The 19,625-nt window shown below is 36.2% G+C and overlaps 1 protein-coding gene across 1 annotated transcript in view; it reads right to left on the bottom strand.

Moving 5' to 3' along the window:
* The window catches only part of LOC149802439 (cytohesin-1-like), a 149,010-nt gene that overhangs the window by 81,854 nt on the left and 47,531 nt on the right, over window positions 1-19,625 (bottom strand). Inside the window, exon 4 of the mRNA XM_089951662.1 lies at window positions 14,481-14,547. Within this exon, the coding sequence (XP_089807788.1) occupies window positions 14,481-14,547 (67 nt within the window). The remainder of the gene's footprint in view (window positions 1-14,480; window positions 14,548-19,625) is intronic.

Genomic DNA, 19,625 nt, shown 5'->3' with positions numbered 1-19,625 from the left:
CACAGTTGGAAGAGCACTGGTCTGTCTTGTTTTTTTGGGGGCACAATAGGTTTGCAAGGAGGCCAGTATATTCAATGGAGGAAATACCTGGGAAGACCCTCGAAAGAACCACCAACTCATGGAAGCTACTGGCAAGCTTTTTCATATACCAACACTAACTGAGCTGAGACTTGAACTTGCAAGAATGTGATCTGTAAAGGCGAGCATCTTATACCACTCTGCCATATGGCACCCAGTGGTATAGCATTGGACTTAAATCCATGAGTCACTGGTTAGATAACTGCTGAGACCAGTCCATGGTGACTGCTTCAATGTGTCCTTGGAAAGACACTTAGCACATTTCTTTGCATGACATTGCCAATAATGTGTTCAAAGTCCCATTAAAAACCAAGAAACCAACTGAAAAAATATGGGTGGATCATTTTATTATCAAATATGACTTTATCTTAAAATAGTCTCCTGAAGGAACTGATGCTCTACCGGCCAAAAAGAATTTACAGAAATTCCAAACAATTTAACTTTTTAAATGAATGCTGAAACTATCTCTGATATTCTTGAACAATAGCATTTTTAAGATGGTCACCATAGTAACCCTAAACCACTTTCATTTAGGATAAACAAGATATTGTAAAAACACCATATTAAGTAAAAAGTCTTCTTGTGAAAAATCCAGGAATATATATATATATATAATTTCAGAATGACATTATTTTACCATAGGACCAACCAGACACCATAAGAAGTGTTCACATGAAAACACCATATTGATTTGACTGCATGATTAAGAAGAGTAGCTATAAAAGATTTTCAAGATAGCTGCCGTGGCAGCCATACTGGATGTCAGAATGGAACAATTTCATTTAGGACCATCTAGACATTATAAGAAAACTTGTGGTGAAAACTCAATGTTGATATGCCCATCCATTGGGAGTGGCCACAACAAAATTCTGAAGATATATGTAGCAATTATAGTGTCCATATTGGATGTCAGATCAATGGCCATATTGGAGGTCAGATCTGTGGCCATATTGGAGGTCAGACCAATGACCATATTGGAGGTCAGATCAATGGCCATATTGGAGGTCAGATCTGTGGCCATATTGGAGGTCAGACCAGCACCATTTCATTTAGGACCAACTGGACATTCGCTGAATTATTCTGGTGAAAATTCCATGACAATATGACTTCCTGTTAAAACTGAATAATGATGACTTTTTTCTCTTGAAAACTCCATGTCAATATGACTTTTGTTGAGATGCATTAATGAAAACAAGTTTTCACTTGAAAACTCCATGTCAATATGACTTTCCATTTAGAAGAAATAACCATAAGATGATATTCTAGAAGCAAAGATAATGTCAACTCAAATGGAACTGAACAAAAAACTCTAAGGGCGTTTGAAGAAAGAAAAAAAATCTTATGAATTGCACGTTATATACATGCTCTGTTTAACAGTCTCTATGTAGACAACTTTAAGTTTTGTGCAGACACCATTTTTTCTCCTTGCATGCAGGGTGACTTTGACTCAAGAGAGATAAGCTTCTCACATACCCAAAGTGAATGTCATCCACAAAGGTTTTGGACCAGGTCTGTGATGTATAAATCATGTAATTGTGCAGAAACCATTTTTCTTCTTTCAGTCAGTGACTTTGACCTAAGCACTGTGACCCTAAATCAACAGCCTTCTTCCTTACACAAAGTGCAAGCCATCCACAAAGTCTGGCTGAGGCATGTCACACAGAACTAATATCATTGTGCAGTCAATGACCATGAACTTCTGACTCCAAAATCAAATGAGTTCTTTCTTATGCAATGTACATCTATCCTCAAAGTTTGATAACCAATTAAAGATGAAGACCTCAAGTTATAGAGCAGAAACCATTTTTCTCCTTTCAGTTACAGTGAACATGACATTGGCCCTAAAGGGGTTATTCTTTACACCAAGTGAAAACTAACCGTGGATTGTACAGAACTCAAGTTACTGTGCAAAAACCATTGTTCTTCCTTTGGTCACAGTAACACTTTGACCATGAAATTAATAGGGGTTTCCTTATCCCAAATGCATCCCAATACTAAGTTTGGTAGAACTAGAGATATTGTGCAGAAACTATTTTTCTTCTTTCAAATTCAATGACCCTGAACCTTGACCCTTTGGCCCTGATATGGAGAGGGTTCTTTCTCACCCAAGTACAAGCTAGCAACACAGTTAACTGTGGAAAATGTTGATGGTGGTGAACTCATTTTTGTGCAAAGCCATTCAACTTCTTTAAGTCACAGTGACCCTGACCTTTGAGCTACTGATCCTGAAACAGATAGGCTTGTTCCTAACCAAAGTGCAAGTGAGCCATCAAGTATGGTAAGTGTAGGTATTGTACAACAAAAGTCATGGTCTGGGAATCAAATTGGAAACAGAAGGATGGACACACAATAGCAAGTGTACAAAATCAATTATGTAAGATGCTTACCAGTTTGCAATTTAAACTTGTGACTGTAAGTTAAAAATGTGTATTACGTGTTTTACCAATGATGACTTTGCTGTGATAATGCAGCTGTGCAAAGATTTCACATAAAATTTAAAAATGGATGGAAAAGGTAATGGAGACCCAAAACCTAAATACTGTTAACACCAATTAAGTAAATGCAGTTGCATTTTACGTCAGGAATATGGGTCAAAATGGTCACAGATGGACCAATTCCTCAATGTCTTAAGAAGGAACTCGTTGTTCACATAAGTACCTTATCAGCTTACTGAATACTGATTGGATCTTGAACATCAACAAACCATTAGCAAGCAAGTACTGAGTTACTGTATACTGACTGGATCTTGAACATCAAGAAACCATTAGCAAGCAAGAACAGAGTTACTGTATACTGACTGGATCTTGAACGTCAACAAACTATTAGCAAGCATGTACAGAGTTACTGTATACTGATTGGATCTTGAACATCAACAAACCATTAGCAAGCAAGAACAGAGTTAAATGATTTCCATAACTCAAGGCTAATGGAAAATGACATAAATAGGGAAATCTCCAAAGAGTTTACTTTGCTCCAACACAGAAAATCCAAAATGTGATTCATCTAACTGCATTATCTGTCTGTAATCCTGCATTACATTCTGAAAAATGATGACATTTTCCTTGACCTCTCACATTTCTAAGTAGGAAAGGATTTTCCTTGACCTCTCACGTTTCTAAGTAGGAAAGGGTAAAAACCTTTCTTTTACACACCAAGCAGCTAAATGTCTTTAGGATGGTATCATATTACTTTTTTAAAACTAGTTCTGCAACAAATTGGGCTCTTTTAAACCAACTTCATCTTCCATATATCAGTACTTTGTCTGGTACTTCAACCATTTGCTTGATAAAATGATTACATTCACTACAAAGTGGGCAAATAGGCAAATCTGTCAACAACCTAGGAAATAACTGGGCCTGAAACTGAAGAATGATGGAAGCATTCACTGACTGAAAAAACTATCAATAATTAACTTAACATACCATACAGTAGTTTCTAAAAGACCAATGAAGCTGATGAAGATGAATTTACCACTTAAACTAACGATGAATGCTATATGCCCATTTCAATCAGCGATGATATTTGGATTTGTCCTAATAACTGTGTGAATCCAATTAACAAATGGGAACTCACTAATGTTATTTTATTATCATCAGCTAACATATGAAATCATTCAATTAGCAGAAAAGTTCAGCCTCAATTTTACTGTGTAAAAATAGTTTGCTATATACACAAAAATTGTTTTACATTTATTTCTGAGAGGAGGAGGCAGACAGTTGTGACATTTTATTTTTACATGCAAAGCTACACACAGATCATATCACCTTGCTCAATTAAGTAATTGTAATCAATGAGGCCCAATCAAGTGGTACATCATCATTTATCTCAATATGTATTAAATGTTAACTGTCCTTTACCTGGACATGTATTATATGTACATTATTATTTACCTGGCCATGTACTATATGTACATTATTATTTACCTAGCCATGTATTATATGTACATTATTATTTACCTAGACATGTATTATATGTACATCATTATTTACCTAGACATTATTTGTACATCATTATTTACCTATCCATGTATTATATGTACATCATTATTTACCTAGACATTATTTGTACATCATTATTTACCTAGACATTATATGTACATCATTATTTACCTAGCCATGCATTATATGTACATCATTATTTACCTAGACATGTATTATATGTACATCATTATTTACCTAGCCATGTATTATATGTACATCATTATTTACCTAGACACTATTTGTAGATTATTATTTACCTAGCCATGTATTATATGTACATCATTATTTACCTAGACATGTATTATATGTACATCATTATTTACCTAGACATTATTTGTACATCACTATTTACCTATCCATGTATTATATGTACATCATTATTTACCTAGACATTATATGTACATCATTATTTACCTAGACATTATATGTACATCATTATTTACCTAGCCATGCATTATATGTACATCATTATTTACCTAGCCATGTATTATATGTACATTATTATTTACCTAGACATGTATTATATGTACATCATTATTTACCTAGACATTATTTGTACATCATTATTTACCTATCCATGTATTATATGTACATCATTATTTACCTAGACATTATATGTACATCATTATTTACCTAGACATGTATTATATGTACATCATTATTTACCTAGCCATGTATTATATGTACATCATTATTTACCTAGACACTATTTGTACATTATTATTTACCTAGCCATGTATTATATGTACATCATTATTTACCTAGACATGTATTATATGTACATCATTATTTACCTAGACACTATTTGTACATTATTATTTACCTAGCCGTGTATTATATGTACATCATTATTTACCTATCCATGTATTATATGTACATCATTATTTACCTAGACATTATATGTACATCATTATTTACCTAGACATTATATGTACATCATTATTTACCTAGCCATTATATGTACATCATTATTTACCTATCCATGTATTATATGTACATCATTATTTACCTAGACATTATATGTACATCATTATTTACCTAGACATTATATGTACATCATTATTTACCTAGACATTATATGTACATCATTATTTACCTAGCCATGCATTATATGTACATCATTATTTACTTAGCCATGTATTATATGCACATCATTATTTACCTAGCCATGTATTAAATGTACATCATTATTTACCTAGACATGTATTATAACTACATCATTATTTACCTAGCCATGTATTATATGTACATTATTATTTACCTAGCCATGTATTATATGTACATCATTATTTACCTAGACATTATATGTACATCATTATTTACCTAGCCATGCATTATATGTACATCATTATTTACCTAGCCATGTATTATATGTACATTATTATTTACCTAGACATTATATGCACATCATTATTTACCTAGACATGTATTATATGTATATTATTATTTACCTAGACATGTATTATATGTACATCATTATTTACCTAGCCATGTATTATATGTACATCATTATTTACCTAGACATTATATGTACATCATTATTTACCTAGCCATGTATTATATGTACATCATTATTTACCTAGACATTATATGTACATCATTATTTACCTAGCCATGCATTATATGTACATCATTATTTACCTAGCCATGTATTATATGTACATCATTATTTATCTAGCCATGTATTATATGTACATCATTATTTACCTAGCCATGTATTATATGTACATCATCATTTACCTGGTCATGTATTATATGTACATTACATCTAAATTAGTTTCACATGCTACTGGTAATTTCTTCTTGATAGGACCTTTCCAAGAGTCCTAATAACCAGTTACCTGCATATACTCCATATCCAACATCAAGTTCCAACAATTAATAAGTTTTTAGAGTATAGGTATTGCAATATATATATATATATGGATGCAGATAGACAAAACAAAAAATGAATCCATTATCAACTTTTTCAGGTTCATGGATGTAATAGTTAAAAACATTATTACTACAATCCTAGAGAAGTTTTATTGAAACTTTTAGAGATAATATTAAACATTTAGACATGTTCAACAAAAACATGTCTTACAAACTTTTTGACATGTTCAACAAAGATGCATCGTACAAACATTTTGATATATTCAACAAAGACATGTGTTACTAGCTTTAAGACACATTCAACAAAAGACATCTTACTAACTTTAAGACATTTAACAAAGACACATCTCACATACTTTTAGACATGTTCAACAAAGGCACATCTTATAAACTTTTAGACATGCAACAAAAGACATGTCTTACAAACTATCAGATATATTCAACAACACATTTTGCAAACTTTAAGACATATTTATTAAAATATGTCTTACAAACTTTTTGAGATATTCAACAAAGACATGTATTACAAACCAAATCCTGTCATAAAAAGAGATAATGAATGTACACAAAACCAAAAGCTGAGTGAGGTAATGTATGCACATCATGACAGTTGTCAGATGATCAGTGAAGCTACAGGTAAATTGGGTAAAAGTTTAATTTCTAATTGTTTATTGTATATTATGTACATATTTAGACATTTTGGTAAATGTTGCAGCCTTAGTACCACCTAAAAGTAGTTGTCTGAAGATAAAAAAGCAAAAATGAACAGCACTAAAACCCCAGGAAGATAAACCCTTCCAAATAAATGCAAAAGGACAACAATAAAATGTAACAAAATATTCAAATTCTGTATATCATACATGAAACAAAAAGATATTGGCAAAAACACAGAAAAACCTTATAGGATACACAGTAGTGACTGTATGGAAAAATGGGAACCAGCCTGGAAAATCCTTAAAGGACACATGGTACTAACTGTTGGAAAAATGGGAACCAGCCTGGAAAATCCTTATAGGACACATGGTACAAACTGTTGGAAAAATGGGAACCAGCCTGGAAAATCCTTATAGGACACATGGTACTAACTGTTGGAAAAATGGAAACCAGCCTGCATATGGGTGAACATAAAATAGAGTATATATGGGTTTGCCTGGCCAGGGTTGGGTAATAATGTAAGTTAATTTTTTAGGAAAAAGAATCTTTTGAGAGCTTAGCCTAGTTGTCAATGAAAAAAATAGAGACATTATTTTATTGATGGAATTTCAGTCCTTTAACAGTCTTGAGATTGGAACACCCATTACTGAAATTAGCACCTGACCCTTTGGTGCGGAATTGAAAGCAAATGTTTAAAACACATGTAGTCCAGAAAATGCTGCGGTTCATATCCTTTTCTCTAAACAGAAGCTGACATTCAGGTTTCATCTATACTGGTAAATATAGGTTTGATCATAAGCACTCAGAAATTTTAAGTTATTGAATTTTTAATATCATGGTGTTTGCACAAGTTTACTATGGGAACTGAATTAGCACTGTGAGTCCTATTGACAGCTACAGCAATACACAGTGTCTTCACATATGCAAGTGCATTTACTTTACTATAAATGCAATCACATGGTTCTATTTGTGGATAACAAGCAAAATTAATACCTTTTGTAAACCAAAGAGTGACTTTCAATAGGATATTAAAGACATATTTATAAGAAGGGGGGAGGAGGTACAGTGTGTAGATTTGACTATGTTAGGTGGAGTGTTTTACACTTTGGTTTATATCTAAGCAATGCATATAGAAACTTTATAAAATTTACCATTTAAAAAGTAATTATGAAGAGCAACATGATATTTCCTAGTTGTGTTTTGAAACATAATGTTTCAGATATGATCACTTAGGTCTCTTCCACCATGCTTAATGGTGATGACCTCTTGTGACTTTGCATCCCACTAATTCTTTCAGAGAATGTTCTGAAACTTCATATTTTGCATTTTAATGGAGTTTTAAATTATATGTCTTCTGGGAGGAATTTTAGGTAATTTTTATCATTTAAATCTCCTTTTCTGTAATAATACATGTACATATAAATGGCCACCTTGACCTTTTATTATTAATTACATGATATGACAAGGCTGGTAATATATTTAAGCATTACATTGAAGAGTGATAAATGGTGATATTAAAAAAGATGATTCTTATTAGATAGCTTTATTTTTATATTTTTTCTTATTTTCTTAAATAAAGCTCAAATACACAAATGTTGCCTGAAATGCACCATTGCTATTTAGGTGAACATGAACTTGCAATATAACTTAATATTCATTAATGTAATCTTTGACAAGCAGAACTATGCACACTGCTTACTTATGTATTGAACTATTCCAACAGCTGTCAAGAAAATCAAGGGTGGATATAGAACACATGGTAATAATGATATGGAAAAATGGGAACCAACATGGAAATGGGTGAACATAAAATAGAGTATATATGGGTTTGGCTGGCCAGGATTGGGTAATAATGTAAGTCAGTTTTTAGAAAAAGAATCTTTTGAGAGCTTATCCTAGTTGTAAATGAACAAAATAAAGACATGGTTTTATTGATGGAATTTCAGTCTTTTAACAGTCTTGAGATTAGAACACTCATTACTAAACTTAGCACCTGACTCTTTGGTGCGGAATTGAAAGCACATGTTTCAAACACATGTAGGTCGAGAAAACGCAGTGGCTCATATCGTTTTCTCCACACAGAAGCTGACATCCAGGTTTCATATATACAGTTGAACCCGGTTATGTCGCTGGCCTAGGGGTTTGCCAAAAAGCGTTGAGATAACCGATGATCGAGATAAACGAAAACCAATATGGCGGCAATATATTAACATGTGCTTGAAATTTCTTTATGTACATGATGTGCGTTAATAAATGAGAATGTACATGCACGTGTTTTTGGAGTTTTTTTTTACACAACAGCGTTGCCGCGATTTGTTTGATGAAGCGATCGGCATGCTATAAAAATGTACATACGTTTGCTAACAACAAAAGGCATATGTGCACCAACTAACAGCAGAGATTTACCAGTATACAATACAAACCACCGTCGATTCTCGATACAAACCTTTATTATATTCTCCAACATTGCAAACACAAAGATCGCTCACAAAATCACAAAAAACGTGCAGGGTGTAGTTCGTTTTTACATAAATGCAAACCAGTGTCAAAATTAAATTCGCGAGTCATTTCACTCTGACACAGCTCTGAAAAGTATCGTACACGCGGTTACTATGGTTTCTTTACAAAGTCTATAATGCTTTGTTGCTTTTTGCCTTTAACAATCTGCTTGAAAACAAATGCTTCAATATTATTTATGCTGTCTAAAACAGTTTCATCTCCTACAAAAGAACCATACCGTCAAATTTTCTGTAGCATTTCTACCACCTCACCAGCTGAGGGAATTGGTTCCAAATCTTTGTCCACAATTTGCCACATTGGCGAAGCCCAGGACGATCCCAGGCCCTGCATTGGATTGGTACATGTGGTAATTACTGAACACTTACCCAATTGTTTTTACAACTAGGAATGAAAATCGTGAAACGTGAATATCGACCGCAATAATCGTCCTTCAATATCACACACTGTACCGTTTGTTCGTGTTAAAAAATACTTAGATAAGACACCCACTAATATAAGACGCACCCTGGGTGAGGGGTACGTAAAACTTTGTATAAGAAGCGTCTTATATACGCAAAAATACGGTAGTGAGATGGTGAAGTGGCATCGATAACTAACATTTTCAAAAGCCGGCGATTGGTCATGGGGATCGAGATAACCGACATTAAGTGTCAAATTTGGCCCTCTTTTGTGCTCGAGATATTAGGGTTCGGCGACATAAAAGAATCGACATAACCGATGAGAAAATGCTAAGGCAAAGAGAGAATTTGGCGGTTCCACTTCAAAAACGTCGACTTAATAGGGTTGGCGAGTTAACCGAGGTCAAGATAAGTGAGTTCGACTGTACTGATAAATATAAGTTTGATCATAAGCACTCAGAAGTTTTAAGTTACTGAATTTTTAATATCATGATGTTTGCATAGGTTTGTTATGGGAACTGAACTAGTACAGTGAGTCACATTTTAGCATTACAATTTCTTGCATAAGTCAGTCTCTTAAAAAGTCAAAAACTTTATTGTACGTTATGTACTTGTACTGTTTTATTTTAGCAGTTAATATTAAAATAACCGAAAGGCTGGAAACCAAAACACTTGGCAAGAATATGCTTGTGTGTCAACGTGGATACTGGCAGGGTACGCACTACAGTCGATGTTCACTCTTCAGGATGTATGTATGCATGGGTCAGATAGGTATGTCTGTCATGTGATTGGCACAATACCTTCTTTTACTGGATTTGCCCTAAATGAGAGATGCTCCTCTGATTTGCTCTAAATGATGGATGCCACTCTGATTTGCTCTAAATGATGGATGCCACTGACTGGCCCTAAATCAGGGATGCCACTCTGATTTGCCCTAAATGAGGGATGCCACTATGACTGGCCCTAAATGAGGGATGCCCAAATGATTGGCCCTAAATGAGGGATGCCACTCTGAATGGCCCTAAATGAGGGATGCCACTCTGATTTGCCCTAAATGATGGATGCCACTATGACTGGCCCTAGACGAGGGATGCATGCATCTCTGATTGGCCCTGGATGACGAATGCATGCCACTCTGATTGGCCCTAGATGACGGATGCATGCCACTCTGATTGGCCCTAGATGACGGATGCATGCCACTCTGATTGGCCCTAGATGAGGGATGCATGCCACTCTGACTGGCCCTAGATGAGGGATGCATGCCACTATGACTGGCCCTAGATGAGGGATGCATGCCACTGTGACTGGCCCTAGATGAGGGATGCATGCCACTCTGATTGGTCCTAAATGAGGGATGCCACTCTGACTGGCCCTAGATGAGGGATGCCACTCTGATTGGCCCTAAATGAGGGATGCCCAAATGATTGGCCCTAAATGAGGGATGCCACATTGATTTGCCCTAAATGTCGGATGCCCATCTGATTTGCTCTAAATGATGGATGCCACTATGACTGGCCCTAAATGAGGGATGCATGCCACTATGACTAGCCCTAAATGAGGGATGCATGTCACTCTGATTGGTTCTAAATGAGGGATGCATGCCACTCTGATTGGCCCTAGATGAGGGATGCCACACTGATTTGCCCTAAATGTGGGATGCCCAACTGATTGGCCCTAAATGAGGGATGCCACTTTGATTGGCCCTAAATGAGGGATGCCAGTTTGACTAGCCCTAAATGTGGGATGCCACTCTGACTGGCCCTAAATGAGAGATGCTCTTCCGATTTGCTCTAAATGAGGGATGCCACTCTGATTGGCCCTAAATGAGGGATGCCACTCTGAATGGCCCTAAATGAGGGATGCACAACTGATTGGCCCTAAATGAGGAATGCCGCTTTGATTGGCCCTAAATGAGGGATGCCACTCTGATTGGCCCTAAATGTGGGATGCCATTCTGACTGGCCCTAAATGAAGGATGCTCCTTTGATTTGCTCTAAATGTAGGATGCCACTCTGATTGGCCCCAAATGAGGGATGCCACTCTGACTGGCCCTAAATAAGGGATGCCACTCTGATTTGCCCTAAATGACAAATGCCTCTCTGATTTGCCCTAAATGAGGGATGCCACTCTGATTGGCCTTAAATGAGGGATGCCACTCTGACTGGCCTTAAATGAGGGATGCCACTCTGACTGGCCGTAAATAAGCGATGCCACTCTGATTGGCCCTAAATGAGGGATGCCACTCTGACTGACCCTAAATGAGGGATGCCACTCTTCAACTGTAAGGTGGATGTTCTTAAGACTGTTTGCAGAAACATTACTGACTGAGATGTAACAGACATCTTTCTGCTCAGTTTCATCACCCCATTTGATCAAAACATCTATCTTTGACTGATAAGTGAAACAACTTAGTCTGGTTTACATAAATCTTTGTTAACTAATGGGATGGAGCAAAATCTCTCCTATTCTGATATTACAGTATTTAAAAATCTATCAATAAGAACCACTTAAGAAACTGAAACAGTATAACTTTCAACAACTGACAAAAAGTGCCAATTCCTTTGAAAAGAGTTGTGCTAGTATCTGATAGTCTTCCATAAAATTTCTTATATCTTTTTCAGTGCTTCCATAACTCATGTGGAAACCATAATTTCTGAAAGCACTGAACACAAATCTCAACCACATATCATAATCAATGAAGATACAGGCCAACAAGAATGACTTGTCCCTTTCACCTGTCAGTGGAATATTCATAATGGACACATGTACAGGCCAACAAGAATGACCAGTCCCTTTCACCTGTCAGTGGAATATTCATAATGGACACATGTACAGACCAACAGGAATGACTTGTCCCTTTCACCTGTCAGTGGAATATTCATAATGGACACATGTACAGACCAACAGGAATGACTTGTCCCTTTCACCTGTCAGTGGAATATTCATAATGAATGTAGATCCATGCATGATTTAAAGGAATTCTCTGGTTCACATCCAACATTTATAATTCATGCACAACTTTATACCTTGCTCTGAGGTCAACTAAACCTAACATGAATATAAAATAATTAAATATGCTTCAAAAGGTTAAATGGGCAATTTAAATTAGCCCATAGTATAGGAATCCTCAGTGGGAAATGGGCTAATTTAGCCCATAGTAAATAATTTTGGGGGAGATAGGGGCTAATTCAACAACAGACTGAATATACCTATTTCAATGGTTCACTTACATTAAATTCATTTAGCTACTATACTTTATGACCCATCAAAAACATCTTCCCAACTTGATGTGATGTGATGTGATTTGGATTTTTAATGTAGCTTTAACAATTTTTCAGTCATATCGCTACGATGTCTGCAATGTGGCAGTTTATAGTGATGTCTAGTGCTGGGGCATCATGCCGCAGACATGTAGCATGATGTCCCACCCAGTCACATTATACTGACACCGGGCCGACCAGTCCTAACACTAACCTCTTAATGCTGAGCGCCAAGCGAGGCAGCTGTTAGTACCGTTTTTGTAAGTCTTTGGTATGACTCGGCCAGGGATCAAACCCACGATCCCAATTTGAGCTTAAACAATTTTGGTAACATAACTGCATAGGATTTTTCTATTTTCCCTGGTGCACTTCCATACAAAAAATGTATGACAAATGAAAACTGAGGAGGCTGACACTAACAATTTTCACAACAACACCTTTTTATCGGAAATGTTGGACTGGATGAGTGATACCACTTAAAAAAAAGGTGGATGTTATTGTGACTTCATGTCCGATCTTTTGCAACATGCCCACAAACCCAGATTGTAACCCTTCATTTTGTACGAGAAAACACCTTCTTTTATTATTTCTTCAGATGACTGGTTTGGTTTGATTTTGTTGGGTTTAACACCATTTTCAGTACAAGACAGATTATACATGGCAGCCAGTATAATTGGTTGAGGAAGAACCTGGGGAAAACCATTGACTTGTATGTATACCCATGTTGGTTAAGTCAAGACCTGAGTTTGTGTGGACAGAGGCTTTTATGTGTGAGTGAGCTGAAAAGGCAAGTACCTTAGACCACTCGGTCAAACAGAACCCCTTCTTTGGATGAACACCATTCAGCCTCATACAGCCAAATTAGTATTCTAATGTAGCTTCTCGGGTAATGATGCAACCAGGTGAGAAAAACAGCATTCTAAAGTAGCTTCTCAGGTAATGATGAAATCAACAGGTGAGAAAAACAGTATTCTGAAGTAGCCTTCTCTGGTAATGATGCAATCAACAGGTGAGAAAAACAGGTCATTGTTGTTATGATAATAATAATAATAATGAGGACTTTGTATAGCACCTAATCTTTAGAAGCTCTAAGCGCTTTACAACATTAGACAACACCTATAAGATAAAAAACATATATAATGATATGATTACAAAAACAAACACCATGAAATTGGAAAACATAAAAAAATATATAAAAAAAACATGCTGAGAATATTTAAGGTAGGAAACATTATTAGGTCTTTAAGTTGTTCTTGCAGTCGAAAAAAGTGAGTTTTGAGAGCACTCTTGAATGGGATCACTGTCTTTGTGTCTAAGTTCAGTGGGCAATTCATTCCACGTTGCTGGGCCCTGGTATGCAAAAGAACGCTGTCCATATGACTTTGTTTTCATAATGGGAATAATGAGTATACGACTGTCAGAAGAGGAGCGTAAGTATCTTGCTGGTGTCTACACATGGGTGAATGTCGGATAGGTATGTTGGACTAGAGTCCGACAGTGAAATGTAGCACAGAGAACAAATTTTGTGTTTGATTCTGGATCAAATAGATAGCCAGTGTAGGGCACAGAGCAGCGGGGAGGTGTGGTCTTATCGTTATAGGCTTAATGTCTTTTTTCAGCACAAGACAGGCTATACATGGCGGCCAGTATATATCGTGGAGGAAGAACCCGGGAAAACCCTGGAAAGAATGAAGAACAGGTAGTATTAAACATACCTTCTTTGGATCCATGTTGAATTTCTTTTTGCCGATGGACATCTGCTTGGTCCTGGGATTGTTCTTTCTGTAAGAAAAAACCAAGATAAAAAATATTTTGCTTCTACACATTAAAGGCAGCCATAAAAATGTTAGATTTCTGTTGTTTAAGATACCAAACCAAATCACAAATAAGAACAGGATATTGTAAACCAAAAAAGAAGTAATTAAAAATAATCAAAGGTCATCCAGTTGAGACAAATAATGGAGAAATCAGAGTTGTTTTTGCTGAATGCTCATTTGCAAGAGGTGAATCAGAGCTAGAATGTATTTTCTGAAATCCATATTATAAGTCACAGTAACCTATATTGAACTGAAACATCAGTATGGTGACAGCGTGACCTGATATTAAGTTTGATATACATCTAACTGACCATAATTTGATTTTATGTTCAAAAATAAGGTATGCTATTCAGAACACCTGTGGGATGGGTGACAGACAGCATGATATTCAGACCACATGCTAGATAGGTATCAGGAAGTATAAAGCATTCAGAATACCTGTGGGATGGGTGACAGATAGCATAATATTCAGAACACCTGTGGAATGTGTGACAGAAAGCATACTATTCAGAACCACCTGTGGTTATAGAAAACATAAAATCATTCATAATACCTGTGGGATTGGTGACATTAAGCATAGAAACATGGCTGCAATGACAAAACTGGATTAATGGAAATAAAGTTATGCCAGTACAAGCTACTAACACTTGGCAACCACATAGGATTCACATGCATAAAATCTGCTATAGCAGAGGAAGTCACCGTGTCTCAATTTTATAGCAGAGGAAGTCACCATGTCTCAATTTTTTTCTGAGCTTTTCTACCCTGATTAAGTTCAATTTTGACATCAGCATAAGTCAAGTCCAACTGCAAACTGTAGAAACCTAGATCTATCACTGCATCATGTACCAGAAGATCTGGGTCTATGCAGTTTGCTTGGAGTAACCAGCAGAACAAACAACATTGACCTTAATCTCCCTGTTGGCACATTATGTGATGGTGCATTAAGGTTTATGTTATTTCCAGTTGGACTCATCTTACAAGCTAGTGTGGTGGGTTTACAACCACATCAATGTATGGAAGGACATCTGTCGAAAGAGACACACTTGCCAACATTCATTAAGCAGACTGAGATCCTTGTTGGAAAGACCACCTGTCTTGAGAGACCATTTTTCCTCACAGAAGGGGTGATCTATCCTGCTAAATTGACTGTACATCAGGTGCTCTGATGCAACAAGAACCACCGACCCGTGGGAAGCTATCGGCAAGCCTTCTCACACACCCAAGCAGATTGGCGAAATGTCAGTGGTGTCAAAAGGTGATCATTTCAGCCACTTGGCCACCAGGGGTCACCTCATTGGTCTTATGATATAGGTTTAATCAGCAGCATCATGATGTTGCCTACCTTGTAATACGTTCTCATGACCTTGTAATACATTCTCATGACCTTGTAATACATTTTCATGACCATGTAATACATTCTCATGACCTTGTAATACATTCTCATGACCATGCAATACATTCTCATGACCATGTAATACATTCTCATGACCATGTAATACATTCTCATGACCATGCAATACATTCTCATGACCTTGTAATTCATTCTCATGACCTTGTAATACATTCTCATGACCAAGTAATACATTCTCATGACCATGTAATACATTCTCATGACCTTGTAATACGTTCTCATGACCATGTAATACGTTCTAATGACCTTGTAATACATTCTCATGACCTTGTAATACATTTTCATGACCATGTAATACATTCTCATGACCTTGTAATACATTCTCATGACCTTGTAATACATTCTCATGACCATGTAATACATTCTCATGACCCTGTAACACATTCTCATGACCATGTAATACATTCTCATGACCTTGTAATACATTTTCATGACCATGTAATACATTCTCATGACCATGTAATACATTCTCATGAAAGGAAGATATTGATGACCATGACTGGGTTTCATTGAATAATATCAAGAAATAGAACAACGACTATTCTGGTATATACAAGCTTTATTAAAATGGCAATGTATGTCTTGAAAAAAGGTCTGAAACATAAAATACTACTGAATGGTGTTAGTATTAAATGATATTATTTAATGGCATGGAACATAAACGAAATGTAATACACTGGAAAAATGCAAATTTCCATGAATTAGGATTATCAAATAATTCATTTTCTTGTCATCTACACCTATATATTTACATATGGGATAATATACAGTGGATATAGGATCTGCAAGCTGGCAAAGCCATCATTTACCAAAATGACCTATCAGCTGCAGGCATCAACTGATCAGAGTTATCTCCTCTCTACCAATGGCCAGCTGGAATGCATGATCATGACCCAGATTTACTGGGTTCTAGAAGGACTGAAACATTATCAATATTACTTATGTGCACTATACAACAAAACTCTTGAATTATGCATATATGTTGCTCTCTACCAAATTTATGTTCCATGCAAGAATACCGACTTTAATCCAGCCTATAAACTAAATCATCCCTGACTGATTGTTGCTGGGTTTAACGCCATTTTTCAGCACGGGATAGGCTAAACATGATGGCCAGTATCAATGGTGGAGGAAAAACCTGGTGAAAACCCCAGAAAAAAACACCGACCGACGAGAAGCTACCAGCAAGCTTTCTCACATACCCACACTGGCCAAACCTGAGGCTCAAACCTGTGCAGACAGAGGTGAGCACCATCACAGACTGAAAATAATCAACACCTTTGTTCACACTTTAGTTAGCTAGTTGCTTAACTAGCCTGAGATAACTAGGAAATCAGTTGTTGTTGTTGTTATAGGGTTTAACGCCATTTTTCAGCACAAGATAGGCTATACATGGCGGCCAGTATTAATGGTGGAGGAAGAACCGGGAAAACTCCGGAAAGAACCACCGACCCACGAGAAGCTACCGGCAAGCTTTCTCACATATCCACATTTGCCGAGCCCAAGACTCGAACCCACGCAGACAGAGGTGAGATGGCAGTGATCCGTGACGGACAACGCTTTAGACCACTCGACTAGGAAATCAGTATAAACTCGTATATGGCTACCTGAGATGACTAGGAAATCAGTAGGAACTCATATATGGCTACCTGAGATGACTAGGAAATCAGTAGGAAGTCGTATATGGCTACCTGAAATGACTAGGAAATCAGTAGGAAATTGTATATGGCTACCTGAGATGACTTGTAAATCAGAAGGAACTTGTATATGGCTACCTGAGATGACTAGGAAATCAGTAGGAAGTCGTATATGGCTACCTGAGATGACTAGGAAATCAGTAGGAACTCGTATATGGCTACCTGAGATGACTAGGAAATCAGTAGGAATTTGTATATGGCTACCTGAGATGACTAGTAAATCAGTAGGAACTCGTATATGGCTACCTGAGATGACTAGGAAATCGAAAGAAGTTGTATATGGCTATTCTTTGTGACCCATGAACTGAAACTTCAACTGTTTCTAAAGACACATTTTAAATATTTAACAATTCCAACCCTAATGGAAAGGTATGTAATTTATATTTCTTGTAAAAGAAGAAGTTGGTTCTTCAGAGATAGCTTTAATTCATAGGCAAATGGATGAAGACATCAAACTTCCGTTACTACTACCAGCAACACAACTACTTTTCCCATCATCCACTAACTAAATTGCTTCAACCCTTTACCCTAATGCCTTGCTTTCAAATTTGACTTGTTGACACCTTTCAGTTACACTGTCCAAGTGACTAGAGTATGGCTAGTACATGCAAATAAGAAATGTGCACACTGACTCACACAATAATACCTTCCTTCTGAAGCAAAAGACTCTGCAGTCACTATATTTGTGCCTGTGATGACTTACAGCATGGACAGACCACTGTTTGGTCAGGCCATTGACTGCAGAAGGCAGATGACCATTATATAAAGGATTTTTATATAAATTCCAGGTGAAATTATAATGGCAATTGTGAACAGCTGACGTGTGAGTAAGGGTGACTGTTAGGACAGGTTTGACTGTACTTTACAGATTATTTGAAAGCCATTTATATGAAGTTTCTATTAAGCTTTGCATACGTTTGGATCAAGTTTTGATACCAATACATCCCGCGTTTTACACAGTGAACAAGACAAAGTTAGTTCTTTTTGGTGGTTATTGTTTTACCTTGATTATGAACAAACAGTAACCAACAATCAGAAATGAATGTAACATATATTACTTCATGATCCATTGGAAGTGTAGCATTGAAATTTGATGCAAGTAGACAAGACACGAAGCAACAGCTAAACTTCGAGTAAATGATCAGTAAAGTATTTAAATCAAAACAAATCTGCAAAGTCCTTTTTTTATACATCAAACCAGTTGCTGATTGGATAAAATAATTAGCATACAATGGGTTGGGGAGGGCCGATTTAAAAATGTTCAAGTTAGTAATGTTGTGTTAATTTTGTAGAAGATGAGTGGGCGTTGTCCATAGTTTTTATTGTTTACTGACAGAAATGTACCTGATATGACTGTCTCAAAAGAATTCTCTGTTTAAAGAATTAAAATGCAAATCACTAACAATTATTCACAACTGATGAAGATTTAAGTAACTTGTATTACAGTTTTTGCATTGATTCTTCACCTCTAGTAGCAACATAAAAAGACTACCAATCCAACAATTGTTTCACCCTTGGTAAAAATAGGAGACTGACTCTTAATATACATATATGTAGCTGCCGATCACTGAAAATCATTTATAACTTTAAAATATTTTAGCTTGCTCTAATGTCTCAATAATTAATGACATTGACCTTTGACATCCCAGTCCCAAGTAATTTGAAATCCTTTCTACATCACAATGAACTTCACAAAAACTTCTGTTGCAAAATATCAAATGTACACCAATATCAATTTCAAACAACTTGGGCCTGATGTTGATAAGAAAGAAGGTAAAAATGGTTGGAAGTAAAAAAAATATGGAAAGATTCATGAACAGAAATGTGCAATTTTTGTTGTATATGGGATACCTGTAAAAAAGATACATTCAACTGGTTTATTATGTTGGCTATAATTGTTGGAAGATGGACTTCTATTCTTTACAAAATAAA

This window comes from Sinohyriopsis cumingii, chromosome 3 (genome assembly GCF_028554795.1).
Source record: "Sinohyriopsis cumingii isolate HCF-2022 chromosome 3, ASM2855479v2, whole genome shotgun sequence".
NCBI classification, from domain to species: Eukaryota; Metazoa; Mollusca; class Bivalvia; order Unionida; family Unionidae; genus Sinohyriopsis; species Sinohyriopsis cumingii.
Note: the sequence above shows the minus strand (reverse complement) of the source record. Positions and strands in the feature narration are given on the sequence as shown.